Here is a 17,214-nt window from a genome sequence, read left to right on the forward strand (position 1 = left end):
ACCACCACCACCGGCCTCAGCTCCCCCGCCGCCGCCGCCTTCACATGCCGCGCGATGGCGACATGCGCGCGCGTTGCGTACGTGCGGGCTCGCGCCACGAAGTCGACGGCGAGCGCCCGATATTTCCTCGCGGAATTAATCATCCCGCGCCGTGCGCGCCGTGACCCAACGCCAACGCCGCCGCCGCCCCGCCGTACCGGAGCACGGTGGCTGTCCACGTGGCACCCCGCGCGGGGCCCACCCACCACCTCCTCTCCGCGACGTTTCGAGGAAGGTGAGGGGTGAGGAGGCGGCGGCCGCTGTCACGGGATCGGGGACGTATTCGAGACGGCGACGGTGTCAACGATCCTCAGCCGTTGATGTCATGATCGGACGGCTGAGATCGTCTCCCGGTTCGGTTGGCCGTTTGACCGGTCGCCGCGTCGCTATAAATACCGTTTCGTTTCCACCGTTTTTACTCCGATATTTTGCAATTCGCGACGCGATCCGTCTCTCGCTCGATCGCCATGGCGGCCATGAGTGACACTGGCTCGAGCTTGGCGCAGTGGGCCGAGCTGTACCACGACGCGTCGGCTGCTCACGGCGGCGTGGTGGCGAACGGTGCGGCGGCGGCGGCGACGAGCCCGGCGTCGCCGGCGGGATCGACAGGCGGGAGCCCGACGCGGGCGCCGGGGGTGGAGGGGCCGCGCGTGGGGAAGCCGGCGAGGAGGCGGTCCAGGGCGTCGCGGCGCGCGCCCGTGACGCTGCTCAACACGGACACCACCAACTTCCGCGCCATGGTGCAGCAGTTCACCGGCATCCCGGCGCCGCCCGCGGGCGCGTTCGCGGGGCCCGGCGGCGTTCCGGTCATCAACTTCGGCTCCGACTACGGCTTCACCGGCGCCGTCCTTCCCTTCTCCGACCACCTCCAACCGCGCCGGCCGACGTTCCAGGACCACCAACAGCTCCTCCGACCGCAGCAGCAGTACACCGGCGCACCGTTCGGTTACGGCAACCTGCAGCAAGCCGGCGGCGCCGGCACCGGCGCCGGCGACATGTTCAGCCACGCGCTGAGCTCGGCCGAGGACAGGTTGCTCCTGCAGAGCCTCCAGTCAGCTCAGATGCCTACTTCCGCCGCTAACCACAGCGCTAATGGTTACTTCGCCTAATTAACCAACGGTTAATCGAAGACACATCACAAGCAAAGAAGATTCATGGACCAGTTGTGTTTAACCCCCTACAAGTTAATTTTACCCTCTCCTCGATCGTGTGCAATTTCTTTTCTTCTTATTACTTTCACATGTTTGTTCAGTTAAGAGAGAAGATCACTAAAATCAGCTGATCAGCTATCCATGCTGCAGCGATGTAAATACTCCTAATTTTTTCTTCAATTCGATTTCGCTCTTTGGTCACTCTCATAGCCCATGTGTGGATTTTGACAAGCAGTAAAAAAAAAAATTCTGCGTGATTTGATTAGGCCGGGGGAGGAATCAACTTTTGATTTGGGTTGCCAAGTTTCAGAAGCAAAGCTGTGGCGGGCGCACGCTAACCACATGTTGTTTTCACGGGTTTATTATTGCATCGCATCTGCTCCTTCTTCTGGATTAATAGCGAGTGTAAATGCGATGTTTGTGGCGCGACGTGTACTAGCGTGGGGTTTTTTGTCGACGGATTTGATTGGTCGGCGGGGGCTGACGGGTGGGTCCCACGACATTTCGGGGTGTGCGTGTGACGTGGGCGTGAAGTCATGGTGGTGACGAGGCAGGGTCAAAGTCAGAGTTGTCATGCTGCTTTATTTAGCTACTGTTCTGCTTTTGGGGAGCGAGGCTCAGAAAACTAATTTCTGAAGCTTCTACTAATCGTCAAGATGAGCACGGGTAGTTTGGACGATTAGTGAGACACCCATGGTATACCGCCATGTACCATTCCTCTATACTTCTGTATATGTCTAGATTTATTAATATCTATATAAATATAGACAATGCTAGAAAGTTTTATAATATGAAACAGAGGAAGTATAACAAAAAAAATTTCCACACAATATTTTACTACCTCCGCCCCAAAATAAACGCAGTCGTGGATATCCGTGTCCAACGTTTGACTGTCCGTTTTATTTAAAAAATTTATAAAAAGTTAAAAAAATAGTTACGTATAAAGTATTATTTATATTTTATCATCTAATGACAAAAAAATACTAATCACAAAATATTTTCAAATAAGACGAACGGTCAAACGTTGGAGATGAACAGTGTAAAACTGTACTTATTTTAGGATGGAGGGATTAGTAAATTTGTAGTTTAGTGCCTAACTATCACCGAGTCAAAGGCTCATAGCATTGTGGTGGTTGGCGGCGGCACATGTGGATCCACAGTGGTTGGAGGCGCCTCGTCGTGATGAAGGATAACGAGGAATGGGATCGAGCGGCGAAAGCACCTAAAGTTGTTCCACTGTACGCTAAGAATTTACAGGTTACTTATTACTAGCAGGATATATTACGAGTGTATTTTACTGTAAAAGTTCTCTTGAAAATGCTGAAGCTTTTACTAATCATCAAGATGAGCACGGCTAACTAGGTATTAAGTTTTAATAAAATTATGACAGGGCTTTATAAAGATGACCTGGAACTGGAATCCTTGATGCGGCTATGTGTTTCTACTTAGGAAAATATTCAGAACCATGATTTGTACAGCCACCGGTTGGAAGTTCAAAACTGCATGTGAGCTATTATGCTGAAAATATACAAACATATATGGGCTGGTGTTAGTGAGCTGCTAGTGAAGCCTGTGAAGTGAATTTGTGATTCTGCAATTCCCAAGTTCTTGTTGTCTTGTTGATCTACTTCTATGGTGCTAATTTAATTCTCATACAACTTGTGGAGTCATTTCGGTCATCACTCATCTGTCAAAAACTGATAAACTGTTTGTGACCAGCACCAACTTGTTCTACCAGCAAAGTTTGGTGAAGAGCCATATAGCAGATAGGAAACCAACCCCTAATATTCAGAAATTTAGAATGCCTGAGCCGGCCGTGTGCCGTGAGGCATCTACCGGGGTAATTCAGTGCGAAATTAAGATCTTGGTGTCAGATGTTTTGGATGCATAAATCTGGATACGTTTAAAACTTGGGCAGATTAGTGTTCAATGAGTTTCTGTCTGCTGGCTGGCCTGACAAGTTTTAACAATGCTATAGGTCAATTGTTAGTTACTCCTGCCTTAGATCGATACGATATTGGAGTTGCCAATACTCCCAGTTGTTTACCAAACAAGCAGTGTAATCTTCACGCAGAGGTGCAACCAGAGAGTTGATCAAGCATATTGACAAAGCACACTTCAGTGAACGGAAACCCTGTGAATTTACTGCAAATTCAGTCAACAGCTTAAACCTCTCTCTCTAAAAAAAGTTTTAAAGCTCTGAAAGTCTGAATTACTGATCACGTGATCATGTGAGATCATGTGAAAATATATTTGTTTCAGAAATGAAGGTTGAAAAACCAACTCTCTTTTCCGTGCCTGTACAAAAACATTTTCAGATTTCAGGACCCTCTCTTCCTCCTTTGTTAAAGCATGTATTGTTTATGTAGTTACACCATTTATCTTGGAAGTGATGTTTACAGCGGCCAAATATATTCCAGTTTTGCATATGCTTAGATTTTAAAGATTCAAATTGAAGGAATTATTCTCACAATTGTGTCGATTATATGTTGATCTCGGGCAAGTGAATACTAGTGTGATCTCCTTATCAGTCAATTCGCCTCCTTTTTCAAGAAAGGTAAGAACAGATTCTTCTCGTGCAAGTTGTGCTGTTGCTTTGGTTCCAATACTTGTATAGCTATGACCAGTATTCATACCTTTTCGTACTTGATACGTCCTGCTGATGAAACACCGGTGTCACTCTATCAGAACAGTATTCAGGTTATAGAATTTTTTTGATGTGTCCAATTGTCCATCATGAATCTAAAGCTCCATTCAAAACAGACTATTGGACGGATCGTTGCTATGAATTATCTACTCAATTATAAGAATAAATTAAATAATTTAAAACATGTGGTCTAAATAATATAGTTAAAGGAATATATTTTTTAGAAAATGTGTTTTTCAAATTATGGAGCAATAATTTGTTTCAACAATCAGATGGATAATCTGAAAATAAGATGCATATGTACTTAGGGGTGTGTTTCCCATTTCCTACTTCTCGTTTTTTTACGCCCATATGTTTCCCAACTGATAAATGGTGTGTGCTTTTTTAAAAAAAAATCTATAGGAAAGTTGTTTTAAAAATTATATTAATCTATTTTAAGGTTTTTTTTCTAATATTTAATTAATATGCGTAAATACATGTTTCGTTTTGTGTACCTGAAAGGAGGATTTCCAACCCTTACTCTCAAACACAGCCTTAAAAGCCTACAAATGTATGAGCATATTGGCACTAAAATTTGTTTCGATCACTTTGCTTACTGCTATAGCTCTAGCTCTTCAGTTGTCACCTTTTGTTTTCTCCTTGTCTTTCTCTGCGATGTCGTGGTTGCTCCACTCTCTTCTCCTCTTCTCCTTGCCTGTCTGATCGATCGCCTCGCCACCGCCGCCGCCACCGCCGCCGTCGTCGTCGTCGTCGTCGTATCGGCATGGAGGTGTCCCACATGGCCAACTGCAGCAACGTCTCCTCACCGGAGCAGCAGCCGATGCCGCCGTCTTCGGCAGCGGCGTCGTCGCCGTCGCCGCCGCAGCTTGACTACGACGTGGTGGTGATCCTGGCGGCGATGCTGTGCGCGCTGGTGTGCGCGCTGGGGCTCAACTCGATGCTCCAGTGCGTGGTGCGGTGCACCCGGCGCGCCGTGGCGGACCCCGTCGGCTGGGTGGAGCACCGCCGCGCCGGCGCGGGGCTCAAGCGCGAGGACGTCGTGGCGCTGCCCGTCGCCACGTACGTCGCCTCGCCGGCGCCCTCCGTCGCCGGCTGCGCCATCTGCCTGTCGGACTTCGCCGACGGGGAGAGGGTCCGGCTGCTCCCGGCGTGCGGCCACCGGTTCCACGTCGTGTGCATCGACAGGTGGCTCCTGGCGCACTGCTCCTGCCCGACGTGCCGCCGCCGCCCCTCGCCAGAGGCCGACGGCCACGGCGCCGTCGTCGGAGAAGACCACCACCATCGCCTGCAAGTTTTGACTGCTGCTTAATTGATCGGCTAAACTTTTTTTACTATAGATTATGAGCGTGACCTATATATGCTCATTATCCGGTAAATAACTTGTATAATGGCTGATGATTTTACTTCGCCATCTTGAGTGAGTAGTTATTATTTTCGTCTATCCAGGAAAATCATCCTGAATGACAGTTGCTTTTATGTATGAGCATCCCTTGTTAGTTGTTACTGCATAATAATGCAAAGCTAATCATTAAAACTGGCAATGGGTCTACAGTATTTGCCCTTTTTTTTAAAGGAAACAACTCAGAACGCATACTCACACACCACAATCACATCACAACACACGAACACACACGTGTGCGTATCCCTAACACACGCTAGGATTGAGAATGGAGGCACTAGGCCTCAATGCACGGGAAACGTGCAGTCCCACTGAACGCACATGCGTGTGTACCCTATTTTCTAGTTGAGACTGCCCCGAAGGACAGTCCCGAAGAAAATACGGGAAAAACCCGTCGAGGTGAGGCCCCGCGAGTCGAATTCACGACCGACTATTCGCACCACAGCGAACATGCCAACCGAGCTAAGCTCGATCCTTAGTATTCAAAATTTTCAAAAGACCTAAAAAAATACACAATCGACTGCACTACCACTCCCTATTTTCTAGTCGAGACTGCCCTGAAGGACAGTCCCAAAGAAAAGACTGGAAAAACCCGTCGAGGTGAGGCCCCGCGAGTCGAATTCACGACCAGCCGTTCGCACCACAGCGAACTTGCCAACCGAGCTAAGCTCGGTCCTCAGTATTTGTAGTTTTTTTTTGGCGAGGAACAGTATTTATAGTTAACTACTCCCTCTGTTTTAGGTTATAAGACATTTTGACTTTAATCAAAGTCAAACTGCTTTAAGTTTGACTAAGTTTTAACATTTTCAACCCAAGACAAATTTATTATAAAAATATATTCAATGATTGATTTAATGAAACTAATTTGGTATTATAAATATTATTATATTTGTCTATAAAGTTAGTCAAACTTGAAGTAATTTGACTTTTACTGAAGTCAAAACGTCTTATAACCTAAAACTCTAAGAGATGTACTGTTCACTTACTTCATCAATCAAAATTTCCAAAATACCATAAAAAAGCACAATCGACGGCATTACCACTCCATCCCTAAAAGAATAAACATCTTACTATAAATATTTTTATGAGCTATGGGAACTCAAGATTTTTTTTTCGATAATGAAAATCGATCTAGCCTCATAGGACCGGGAGATATGAACAGACTGGCGATGTTCGTTTCACTAAAAATGGAAATGAAGTTAGGGCACGATAAATGATAAAGTCATTAGAATGTGATTAATTGAGTTTCATATTGTCAATTGTTACAAACTTGAAAAATAAATTTATCAGATATTTTAAAATAACTTTTATATAGAAAGCTTTTACACAAAATATACCGTTTATCAATTTGAATAGCGTGTTAACAAAAACTAAGATAAAATCTTTATCTTAACCAGCAAAGAACAGGGCCATTGTACAGTTAGGAAAAATACAACAGGCAGGTCTCACGACTCTCGTCATTGTATAGAGACGACACAAAAAAAAGGAGGGGGAAAAATGAAGTGATTCCCACGGTTTATCTGGAGGGCGTGATGCCCCTTCCACTAAGAGAAACCACTTGACGGCTGGCAGGGCAGGAATGGGATGTGATGAGGAGGACCGAGGGCGACACTGCCGGTTGTTGTCAGTGTCATTGCTCCGCGAAAGCTTAATCGGAACCCAAATTGCCATGGACAGAGAGGGAGAATATCATCATCAAGATAGGAATACGGGACACCTTTTTGGAGATATCGATCCATTCCATGGTGTACGTTAATGCACCATACCAAGTGTAGGAAATCAGGTCTGTTTGTTTTGTGTGCAAGCAGTGTGTTACTACTTGCTTCATTCACCCCAACTCATGGAGTCCATGTGTCGCACAACAAAATAACAAAATTCAAACAGGCCAAAAATAAGCTCGGATTATCACAACACAGCATGTATCTTCATGTCGGCAATGGTTTTGTTCGGTGTGCTTAATATAATTCCGAGATACAGAAGGGGCCATCAAGTTTGCAGCCTTCTCTTCCTACATTACTAGGGCATCTGCTGTTATCAATGGCATCAGGGCTTAGCGTTGACGAGAGCCATGTGCCCGATCAAATCCAAGACCCGGTTGCTGGAGCAAAGAAACAAAATCTTCAGGTCAGATAAAGATAGATGGAAAAAATACATGCAAGGCACCATTTGGAACACACGAGTTGCGTATGAAACATTCAGTTTCTGCAGTAATCAGGAAAACGAATAGGTTCTGAAAAGGGCTGGCTAAGGCGTTATGCCATTAAGTGGATGCTCACCTGTAGCCCCACTCGTTGTCGTACCAAGAGACGAGCTTCATGAAAGAAGAACTTAAGCCAATTCCAGCCTTGGCATCAAATATGCTAGACCTGGAAAATATAGATAGGCTTTAGCAATTTTTGCTCCTATGTTCAAGAAAAACATTGCGAAGACGAAAATACTTACCTGGTGTCACCAATGAAATCATTCGAAACGACGTCCTCATCTGTGTAGCCTAAAATACCTTTCAAAGAACCTTCTGAGGCTTCCCTGGGAACAAGGACCAGGACATGGTTAAGTACTATGTTGGATTAACAACTCTCCAGTCCAATCATTCGAACAATTGCAGACAAATGATGACCCAAATACTAACAAAAAATTGAGAAGTTAAGCCAGAAATGATTAGAAAGCATAGAGCGAGAAACTGAACAGAATATAAACACCAACGAAAAAATGAGTGCATTAAGCAATGAAGCAGCAACTAAATGTGCTAGGACATGACAAGAAGATTGAAGGCATACTTGATAGCTGCTTTCACATCCTCATAAGAAGCACTTTTCTCAAGACGGCATGTCAAGTCAACTACAGAGACGTTAGGTGTAGGAACTCGGAAGGCCATACCAGTGAGTTTCCCGTTTAATGCTGGAAGGACCTTTCCAACAGCCTAATATCAAAGCAAAAGGTTTGAACATGAGAAACTTGAAAAAAGAGGAACTCTCCCACTCACCGCGAGAAGAAATAACCTTTGCTGCGCCAGTAGAACTAGGGATGATGTTCTGACTAGCACCCCGTCCTCCCCTCCAATCTTTCATTGAAGGACCGTCGACAGTCTTTTGGGTGGCTGAACAAATAAAATCATTTGATTCAATAACAATGCTACTTTTATAAGCTTTTAGATGAGAAGAGCAGTAAATCCTGTGTGTGCAAATCGAAAAGTATAAAAGAGGAGAAAACCTGTTGTAGCATGGACAGTTGTCATGAGGCCCTCAGCTATGCCAAATTCCTCGTGGACAATCTGAAAAGTACAAACCATGATACAAACCAGTATGGTGGCATGGTGCTACATTTTGTAACAGCGAAATGTACTTATCATCTGAAGTCAAGAACCGATCAAAGTAGACACAACATACTCCATGTGTATCCTTAACAAAGAAAGGATACAACAGAACAGAAAAATACCTTGGCAAGGGGCGCAAGACAGTTGGTAGTACAACTTGCATTAGAGACAACATTCATGCTGGGGTTGTAATTCTTCTCATTTACTCCGACTACAAACATAGGAGCATCTGCGGATGGAGCAGATATCACTACTTTCCTTGCACCACCCTATATAAGCCAGATGGAATCTCAGCATTTTTTGCATGTGAATGGCTTAGTTTATTTTCTGATTGGCCAGAGGGGTTGTGTAAATGCAGAGGCAAACCTTTAAGTGTGCTGATGCTTTCTCAGTTGTTGTAAAAACACCAGATGATTCAACAACATATTCAGCTCCAAAGTTTCCCCAAGGAATATCTGAGGGATCTCTGAAATGGAAAGGAGAAGCACCAACAAATAATTTTAGCAAAACTAAAGCACGTGGGAGAATTATTACAACCCAAAACTATATAACAAGAATATAAGGAGTCAAGTATGTCAAAAGTACAATTTTTAAACAAAACCGTGGATTCAACCAGACCTGAAGAATTCATGTTCTTACCTTTTGCTTGTAACTGAAATTTTCTTCCCATTAATCTCCAAGGTTGACTCATCCACAACCTTTATGGTGCCTTTAAATGGACCATGTGTCGAATCATACTTGAACATATAAGCCTAGAACAAGAAGAATATCACGATCAAAGAACTTGAAATAGTCTAAATGAAACATATGAAGTTGTAGCACTCAATACAGTTATGTTCAAAAACAGTTTAGTAAAGGTGAACCTGTCAATTTTCTCATTAAGAATAATTATGGTTATCTGAAATTAACAAAATAGTAAAAAAAAAAAAGTGAATAGCATGGGTTGGGTTCGTGTTCTCATGCAAGACACACCTCCAGCATGTAAAGGACCTTATATAGGAATGCCTTTTCTCTTTAAGATCTTATGTCAGATAATGATAAACAAAGCATGTTTACTAAGTTAAGAAGAGCTAAAGAGTACTTAGGCATATTATCATATTAGAGTAACAAGCATTTCTACTCAACATGTTTACACTGTTATTTGTAGAAATAATATAAAGATACATTGAACATCATCGGTTCCACTGCAACAGGACGTAATACATACTGTGCTTTTCCAAAATCTATCAACAGAACTTACCATGTACTTAGCATCGATAAAAGGATCATTAACAGCCACAACTTCAATGTCATCTCTATTAGTTGCAATTCGTAGAACCAACCTCCCAATCCGTCCAAATCCTGCAATAACAAGAATAAAGAGTTCCTTTACAACCAAAGACTAAATAAAGATCAAAAGTAATTTAAGGTCACCTACAGAAGCAATGAAGTTGAACAAGGGTTCACTTCAACGTTCCAAGTTGAGTTAGCATAGCGCAACTTCCAAATAGTAATCATACATTACAACAACTTGATAATGTCATTATTTTTCCAATCTACAGGAGGAACTCACCATTGATGCCAACCTTTGTCTTCTCCGTGCTAGAAGATTCTACATAAAGAAGAAAAAAAAATAATCATAACACCACTGCAGTCCTCATAAACCCCTTTTAGTGTTTGATGGATGGAGCAACTTACGATGGGTGGCAAGGGGTGCTTGTGTAGCAGTTGCTCTCACCGGCTCAACGCTGCTAGCACTGCAGTAGAAAAGCAGTTTATTGAAAATGCAATGTGCTACAGCTAATACTGATCAACCGTATCCATGATATGCACAGAGCAAAAACCACAAAAACACAAGTTGAGAAAACGAGGGGTCAAGTCCGTTTTGCTCTCAGAAATTTTCCGCTCTAACCAACAGCTGTGCTCTCGGTTGTCAAATTTTGTTATTCAAGGAATTCGAATAATCTGGATGATGGAGGCACTCACAGTGAAGACGAAGCCCCAACGGAAGGAAAACCGCAGGTAACCTTGCTCCTAACGCACGACACCTGCAACACAGCAGCAACATCGATCAATTTGGTGGAAATTTAGCAAGTTTCAATCTGCGAAATCATGGCTAAACAAACGCGAACGAATCTCAACTGAACTCGGAAAATCAAGCGAAATACAAGCAATTAAAGTGGGAAACAGCTGAGTGTTCACTACAATACTCCATTACTCCTACACATAGAAACAAAAACATCGCCATACGAACAACAGTTTCATGCGCATGAGTTGGCAGCTGTCAGTCACACGAAACAGGAACAGGTTCTCACCGAAGAGACCAAAAAAAATCAGAGAGGGAGAGAGATCGGGATGGCGAATGGGGACCTTGACGGGGTCGGCGGCGCGTGATCCGCCGCCGCTGCCGGTGCCGGCGATGGCCGGGGTGGCGGAAGCGCGGAGGGGGACGGCGAGCGACGCCATGCAGGTGCGGCGGCGCTGGAAACTTGGCTTCCTCTAAGGAAGGCGGCGGAATGGAGGCGGGGGCGGAGGAGACGGCGAGCGGAGTTGTGCGGCGGCGGGGGTCGTCGTCGGCGGCGTGGTTCCGTGATGCGTCTCCCGGTATCTCGGCCTCGGGCGGAGTTGTTTATGGCTTTATTATTACTTGTAGGTTTTTTTTCTTTCTGTGCCTCTTTTGTTTTATCGCCTCATCTTTTAACTTATACTTATACTTATAAACATAAGCTACAATTAAAATTTTTAATCTTAAATTTAAATTTAAAGTTGATTTTAGAATTTTTTTTAATTTCCATCCTAGTTTATTTTTCAGCTTAAACTTTTAATCTTTTAGATTTTTAGATTGTTAATAACATGTATATAAAAATTTTATTTACAAACTATTTTCTATTTGTAAATATGTTATTTCACAAAACTATGGAGTCCTTAGTTTGTTCTCTCTTTACATTTGAAAAACGTGTGAAAATATTTTTATTGAGGATTGACTCCGATAATCATTTACAGTTAGGATCGGGTATATCTATCAGACACTGTTAGTACAGTACAGGTGTAGTTTTGCAAAGGATCCATATCAGTAAATTTTGGAAGGAAAAAAACCAAAAAGAGAAGTCACGTGCTTTTCTTGTGAAGCATCTACTACACATTTTGTGAGCGACTCATGCATTCTGTTGTAGGTTCTTCAAGAACTTCGTATGACCATGGACATTTAAAACTTCGTATTTCTTTTCCCTTGTGTTCGAGAATATTTGGAAGGAGTTATTGCTCCTTTCGGTGTATGAAAACAGCAAAGAATAAGACCAAAAACCTGCATATATTAAAAGCGCGAGGTTTAACGTGGGCCTACACGAATAATTGCACAGTACCTTTCACGAATCTACGGTTTGTTTGGTTTCGGTCAGGAGACGGATCAGGCGTCGCGAAACGTTTCGTTGCATCCGTCCGATCTGAGGCGAGGCGAGCCCGGCCCGGCCCGGCCCAACTGTTCGTCGGAGCTACCCGCCTGGGGGCCCACCCTCAGAGGCGAATATGCCAAACTTTGATGCGGACGAGTCCTTCCCTGTGTCCGCCGTCTCCATCGACACACCCCAAAGGCCCAAAGGTGACCCCAAATACTACTCTACATTTTGAAACTGTGGGGTAAATCACTCAATGTCTTCACTTAGGGCCTGTTTACTTGGGGAAAAAAAAATTTTAGGTGTCACACCGAACATTTGACCGGATATCGGAAGGGATTTTCGAATACGAATGAGAAAACTAATTTCATAATTCGTCTGGAAACCACGAGACGAATCTTTTGAGCCTAATTAAACCATCATTAGCACATGTGGGTTACTGTAGCACTTATGGCTAATTATGGCCTAATTAGGCTCAAAAGATTCATCTCGCAATTTACACGTAAACTGTGTAATTAGTTTTTCTTTTTATTTTATATTTAATGCTCCATATATATGTCCAAAGATTCGATGTGATATTTTTGAGAAAAGTTTTTGGGAACTAAACAGGGCCTTAATCAGACTATAGAGGTCCTGTTTAGTTCCAAAGTTTTTTTTTCTAAACTTCCAACTTTCCATCACATCAAACCATTCATACACACACAACTTTTCTATCACATCGTATCAATTTCAACCAAACTTTCAAACTTCAGTGTGAACTAAACACAGCCAGAGGCTCTTTTTTTTCCCTAATAGGTCCGCTAGTTCAATCCCAATAGCTATGATCCTTCCTTTTAAAACATGGTATAAACACACGTACTCACAACACGAGCGCACTTTATAAACACACAGAGACAAAACAGGATGTGAAGGGAGATTGTGAAACGAGACGAAACGATGGTCGGGTAGGCAGGCGCCAGGCGCGCGGGAGAACGGTTGGCTAGTTGAGGAGGGTGTGAAATAAGGATGTTATAATTTATTATTATATTGTTTTTAAATATACATGTAGGACGTGACGTTTGACTATTTATTTTATTTAAGATTATTAAATATTGAAAAAAATAAGTCATTGCTGAAGTATCTTTGATGACAAACAACGGATTAATACTTAAATAGATTTTCAATTAGACTAATGATAAAATAGCATGTCTAAATATACTAGCTTCATTTTCTAACCATAGTTATTTTCTATATGTCCAGTGTAATACTTAATTATCACATCAATCACGTATATGTAAATATTTTCCTTATGTTATCTCAAACAAAGTTTCCTCCCAACCTTCATTTAACGGGTAGCATTACAAATTATGATAGAATTATCTTCAAAAATATTGTAAGTTTTATAGTGGGACACTTTTAAATATAACTACATTATATTTATAATATAATTCCACCACAACTATACAGTAACTACAATATTAGTTGTATATAAGTATAAAAAATATATGTAAATTTATACCTAAGTTATATGACAACATATCCTATGCACACAGTCCTTCACGTGTACACACGTGCACACCAACTAAAAAATGTCACCAAAAAATCTAGAAAAATCATACACATACTTTCAATTGTATTACACTTAGGGTTAAAATCTTAACGTCAAATTCATTATATTTTAGCCATAACAAAAAAACAAAAAATCTGACAGTTTTAAGGTTGTAATTTTGTCAGAATTTTATCTTTTTTTTATTCTCTATGTAGAATGAATTTGAAGATATGACTTTGCACGTAGATGTAATACTATTAAAAGTACATGTATGAATTTTCCTAGAATTTTTTGTGATAATTTTTAGTTGGTGTACATGATGTGTACACGCGAGGACCTGTGTGTATAGGATACGCTCCCAAGTTATATAGCGATTATAATGTAACAACAGTATAATTACGTTGTAGTTACACTACTTACATTTTAAAGCTTTTTGCGACAGTTTTTAGCAATTTTTTTGTTAAATCCTAATCTCACTTAAACAACCAAACAATATTTATATTTGGAAACTGAGAGAGCAGTATCAAAGCTTGCCTTGAAGTCAAATTTTGTATCAAATAATCGCCCGTAATTACGCCGTGCCGTCAATCAAATCTGGCGAGAGACGAAGCGAAGCGACGCACAACCACCACTCCACCAGTGCGCGCGACTTCCGAGACGAACCGATCTGACGGACGGAGAGAACGCCATCCTCGATCCAACGGCCTAGATCCTCCCTAGCCTCCTCCGTTCCCGTGTCACTATAATGGCAAGGCACACACCTCGTGCCACACACAAACTGCAACCAAGAACTGCCGCCGCCGCCGCCGCCGCCTGTGACCTCTCCTCTCCCTCCGGCGACGTCGGCGAACACTCCGTCACCGATGGGCAGCGCCCTTTTCTCCACCATTGCCACCTCGGTGGAAAGCCTCCGCGTCACCGGCGCCAACGCCGACGTGGACGGCGTCGCCGCGGAGAAGAAGCCGCCCCGCAACGACAGGAAGAGGAAGAGGAATAAGGGCGCGAGCGGGAGGACGTACGAGGAGACGCGCGCCAGGTACCCGCTGCTCGTCGAGGCGGTGGAGGCGCTCGCCGCTGCCGGCGAGCTCGGTCTGCCGCCGCCGCCGCACGTGCGGGGGCACCGTCTCCTGCTGGAACGCGTCAGCGAGGACGACGCGCGGCGGCTCGAGCGCAAGCTGAAGGTGGAAGAGCTCGCGAGGGGGAAGTTCGAGCTTCGCCGGCGGCGGCTCACCGCGTCGTTGAAGGAGGCGCTGGTCAAGGCCGGCGGGCGAGCGCCGAAGCTTGAGACGATACAGGAGGAGGAAGACGACGACGACGACGACTCCCACGGCGACAGCAAGAGGAGGAGGAAGGCGGCGGCGGCGGCGGAGGAGGAGGAGTGCGGGCGCGGGAGGCGGCAGTACGAGGAGATGCGGGATAGGTACCCGTTACTGGTCGCGGAGGTGGAGGCGCTCGCCGCCGCCGGCGAGCTCGCGCTGCCGCCGCACGTGCCGGGGCTCCGCCGCCTGGTGGAGCTCGTCGGCGGGTGCGACGCGCGGCGGCTGGAGGACATGCTGAAGAATGATGCGCTCATGAAGGTCGTGACCAACCTCCAGCGCCGGCGGCTCACCGTGAATTTGATGTCTGCGCTGATCAAGACCGAGGAGAAGCACAAATGAATCCGGCGAGCCGTCGATCGCCGGTGCAATGCAGCAGTACAGCTCCAGTGTTTTGGGTTTTGCAGTAAGCTCACGCATGGCTGCTTAAACTAATCAGTATCATTAGACAATAATGTAGTATATAATAGACTGGAGTAGTATCTTGGAAGAAGAACCCTAAACCCTTGTTTGGACTTTGGATAGTGGAGGGAAATTTAACTGAAATCCCGGGAAATCTGAATGGATTGGTCTGATTGATCCCCATGTATCTGGAGTATTTTTTATGGCAGCATTAGCTAATCAGCTTAGTGGTGGCAAACTGAACTTTTGGCCATGCATGTCATGTGTGATAATGTTGGAACTTGGAAGAACTCAATTATGTTGATGTTATGATGCTTGATTAGAACTTGGAAGAACTGATGGCAGCATTAGCCAATTAGCTTATTAGTAAGTATAATGTCAACTTTCAGAACCTGAATAACTCCTAGGTCCTAGCTCAACAGTGCTGAAAACCTACAACTTGATTACCAGTTGACACGGCTAAACTTCATTGGTTTGGTTTATGGAGGAGCATCAATCCCCATATTTCTCAACCGTTGGGCTTGGAAAATTGAATTGGAGAGGTTCAAGTGTCCAACTCAAATCCCTTTGGTTTCGCAGGGATAGCAGTAGAAGGTTTTCGGATTTTTCATAATACCTATTTCTATACAAGCTTGTAGGTTCATACGATTATATATTGGCAGCAACAGAAATAAACTCATATATGTTTTGTTTTTTTGTTTTTTTTTTTTGTTTTTGCTGTGTTCTTAATCTGATCCGCAGTTGCTTCCCATGTCAATCCACCGGATAGTCCAGCATATATTGTTTACTGTGAACTTTTGATTTTTTCAGATATGTACTGCTTCATGGCCAAGCTCAAATTTAAATCGTGAATGTTCCAGTAGGTCGAGCATGATCAAAACACCACTTCATGTATCTGATATATGCATCCAAACTTGAAGTTCAATCCATGTTGTTTTACTGACCATTTTACACTTGTACTTGGTGAACTGAACCAGAGTTCCTGCATGGTCTTGTTAACAGAATGTGAAATATCTAAACATTGAAAATAGAAAGCTAGAATTTACAATTCTTTATAGCACTGCTCAATTGCTCATTGTTGGGAGAGAGATAAAAGGCTTACATATTTGCTCCTAGTATTGGGCATTGTCTACTCCCCTCTTCATGCATCAGGGTATTTTGGCATTGTTCTGAAACAAGAAGCAATCTTCAGTCCTTCACAATCATTTTCTCCAATAACACAGCCTTCAACTACTCCTTCATGAACAGAGTCTCCAGTGTTGGATCGAGCTGCATTGCCATTGGCCAAGCTCGGATTAAGATCACGATACTAATTGCACTCGGCCAAAATTCCACTTAATGACAATTCATTCATACGGCCAAGGTCAAAGATCCGGGGTTGCCTGGCTGACTCTATTTAGGTCTCATTACCCAACTTGCTTGTTAGCTACTGAATGATAAATCAAATTGAAAGGCAAAACACAACATCAACTACGTGAAAAATAAAACAAGCAAGCAGAAGATGGATTAGATAGCTAGCTGGGCGCGGCTGCTTGAAGTTGATCAGCGTGGTTCCCTACTTCATTGCGACAAGGCAATGTGACGACGGAGGTTCAAACGGGTCGGACTTTTTTTAACTCCGAACCCCTCCTGGTAGAGTGGTAGGCTGGGGCCATCTCATGGCCCAAATGGAGATGCATTTACATGTAGATGGGCTGGGATTCCGGCCTGGTAAGGCCCAATAAGTAGCCCAATATCTCCATACCCTTCACAGCCAGCCGCACTAAAATGTGAGTCAAGTGGCCTCACCAAATAAATTGTGCATCCTTTGTGTAATAATTTATTTTCAGTGTTTCTGAACCTCTTTTTCATAGTATAATTGCAGTAATATAGACTAAATCAGCTAAGAATTTTTTTTAAAATAAGCTTGAAGTTGATCAGCGTGGTTAACAACTACGCCAAGACAATGAAAAAACGGAGGCTCAAAGGGAATTGGAATTCGGAGTTTACGACTCTTGGTCCCGTCGCATGGCCCATATGAAATAAACATGTGGATGTGCCAGGTCTCG

The 17,214-nt window shown here is 43.8% G+C and overlaps 3 protein-coding genes across 3 annotated transcripts; 2 read left to right on the forward strand and 1 right to left on the reverse strand.

The window, feature by feature from the left end:
* Positions 1-461: 461 nt before the first annotated feature.
* On the forward strand, positions 462-1,391 carry LOC4341781 (VQ motif-containing protein 22). The gene has a single exon (XM_015785544.3). The coding sequence runs from the start codon at positions 507-509 to the stop codon at positions 1,146-1,148; it is 642 nt and encodes a 213-aa protein (XP_015641030.1). The 5' UTR covers positions 462-506; the 3' UTR covers positions 1,149-1,391.
* A 2,967-nt stretch (positions 1,392-4,358) lies between these two features.
* LOC9266878 (RING-H2 finger protein ATL73) lies at positions 4,359-5,378 on the forward strand. Its single transcript, XM_015785545.3, has one exon. The coding sequence runs from the start codon at positions 4,601-4,603 to the stop codon at positions 5,144-5,146; it is 546 nt and encodes a 181-aa protein (XP_015641031.1). The 5' UTR covers positions 4,359-4,600; the 3' UTR covers positions 5,147-5,378.
* Positions 5,379-6,934: 1,556 nt separating this feature from the next.
* LOC4341782 (glyceraldehyde-3-phosphate dehydrogenase GAPCP1, chloroplastic) lies at positions 6,935-11,149 on the reverse strand. Its single transcript, XM_015785543.3, has 14 exons — positions 10,899-11,149; positions 10,515-10,576; positions 10,227-10,285; positions 10,102-10,140; positions 9,790-9,890; positions 9,189-9,301; positions 8,916-9,015; positions 8,672-8,818; positions 8,447-8,507; positions 8,236-8,333; positions 8,014-8,156; positions 7,679-7,762; positions 7,513-7,602; positions 6,935-7,334 (listed from the first exon to the last, which is right to left on the reverse strand). The coding sequence occupies exons 1-14, from the start codon at positions 10,992-10,994 to the stop codon at positions 7,280-7,282; spliced, it is 1,248 nt and encodes a 415-aa protein (XP_015641029.1). The 5' UTR covers positions 10,995-11,149; the 3' UTR covers positions 6,935-7,279.
* Positions 11,150-17,214: the final 6,065 nt, after the last annotated feature.

Source organism: Oryza sativa, chromosome 6 (genome assembly GCF_034140825.1).
Source record: "Oryza sativa Japonica Group chromosome 6, ASM3414082v1".
NCBI lineage: Eukaryota > Viridiplantae > Streptophyta > Magnoliopsida > Poales > Poaceae > Oryza > Oryza sativa.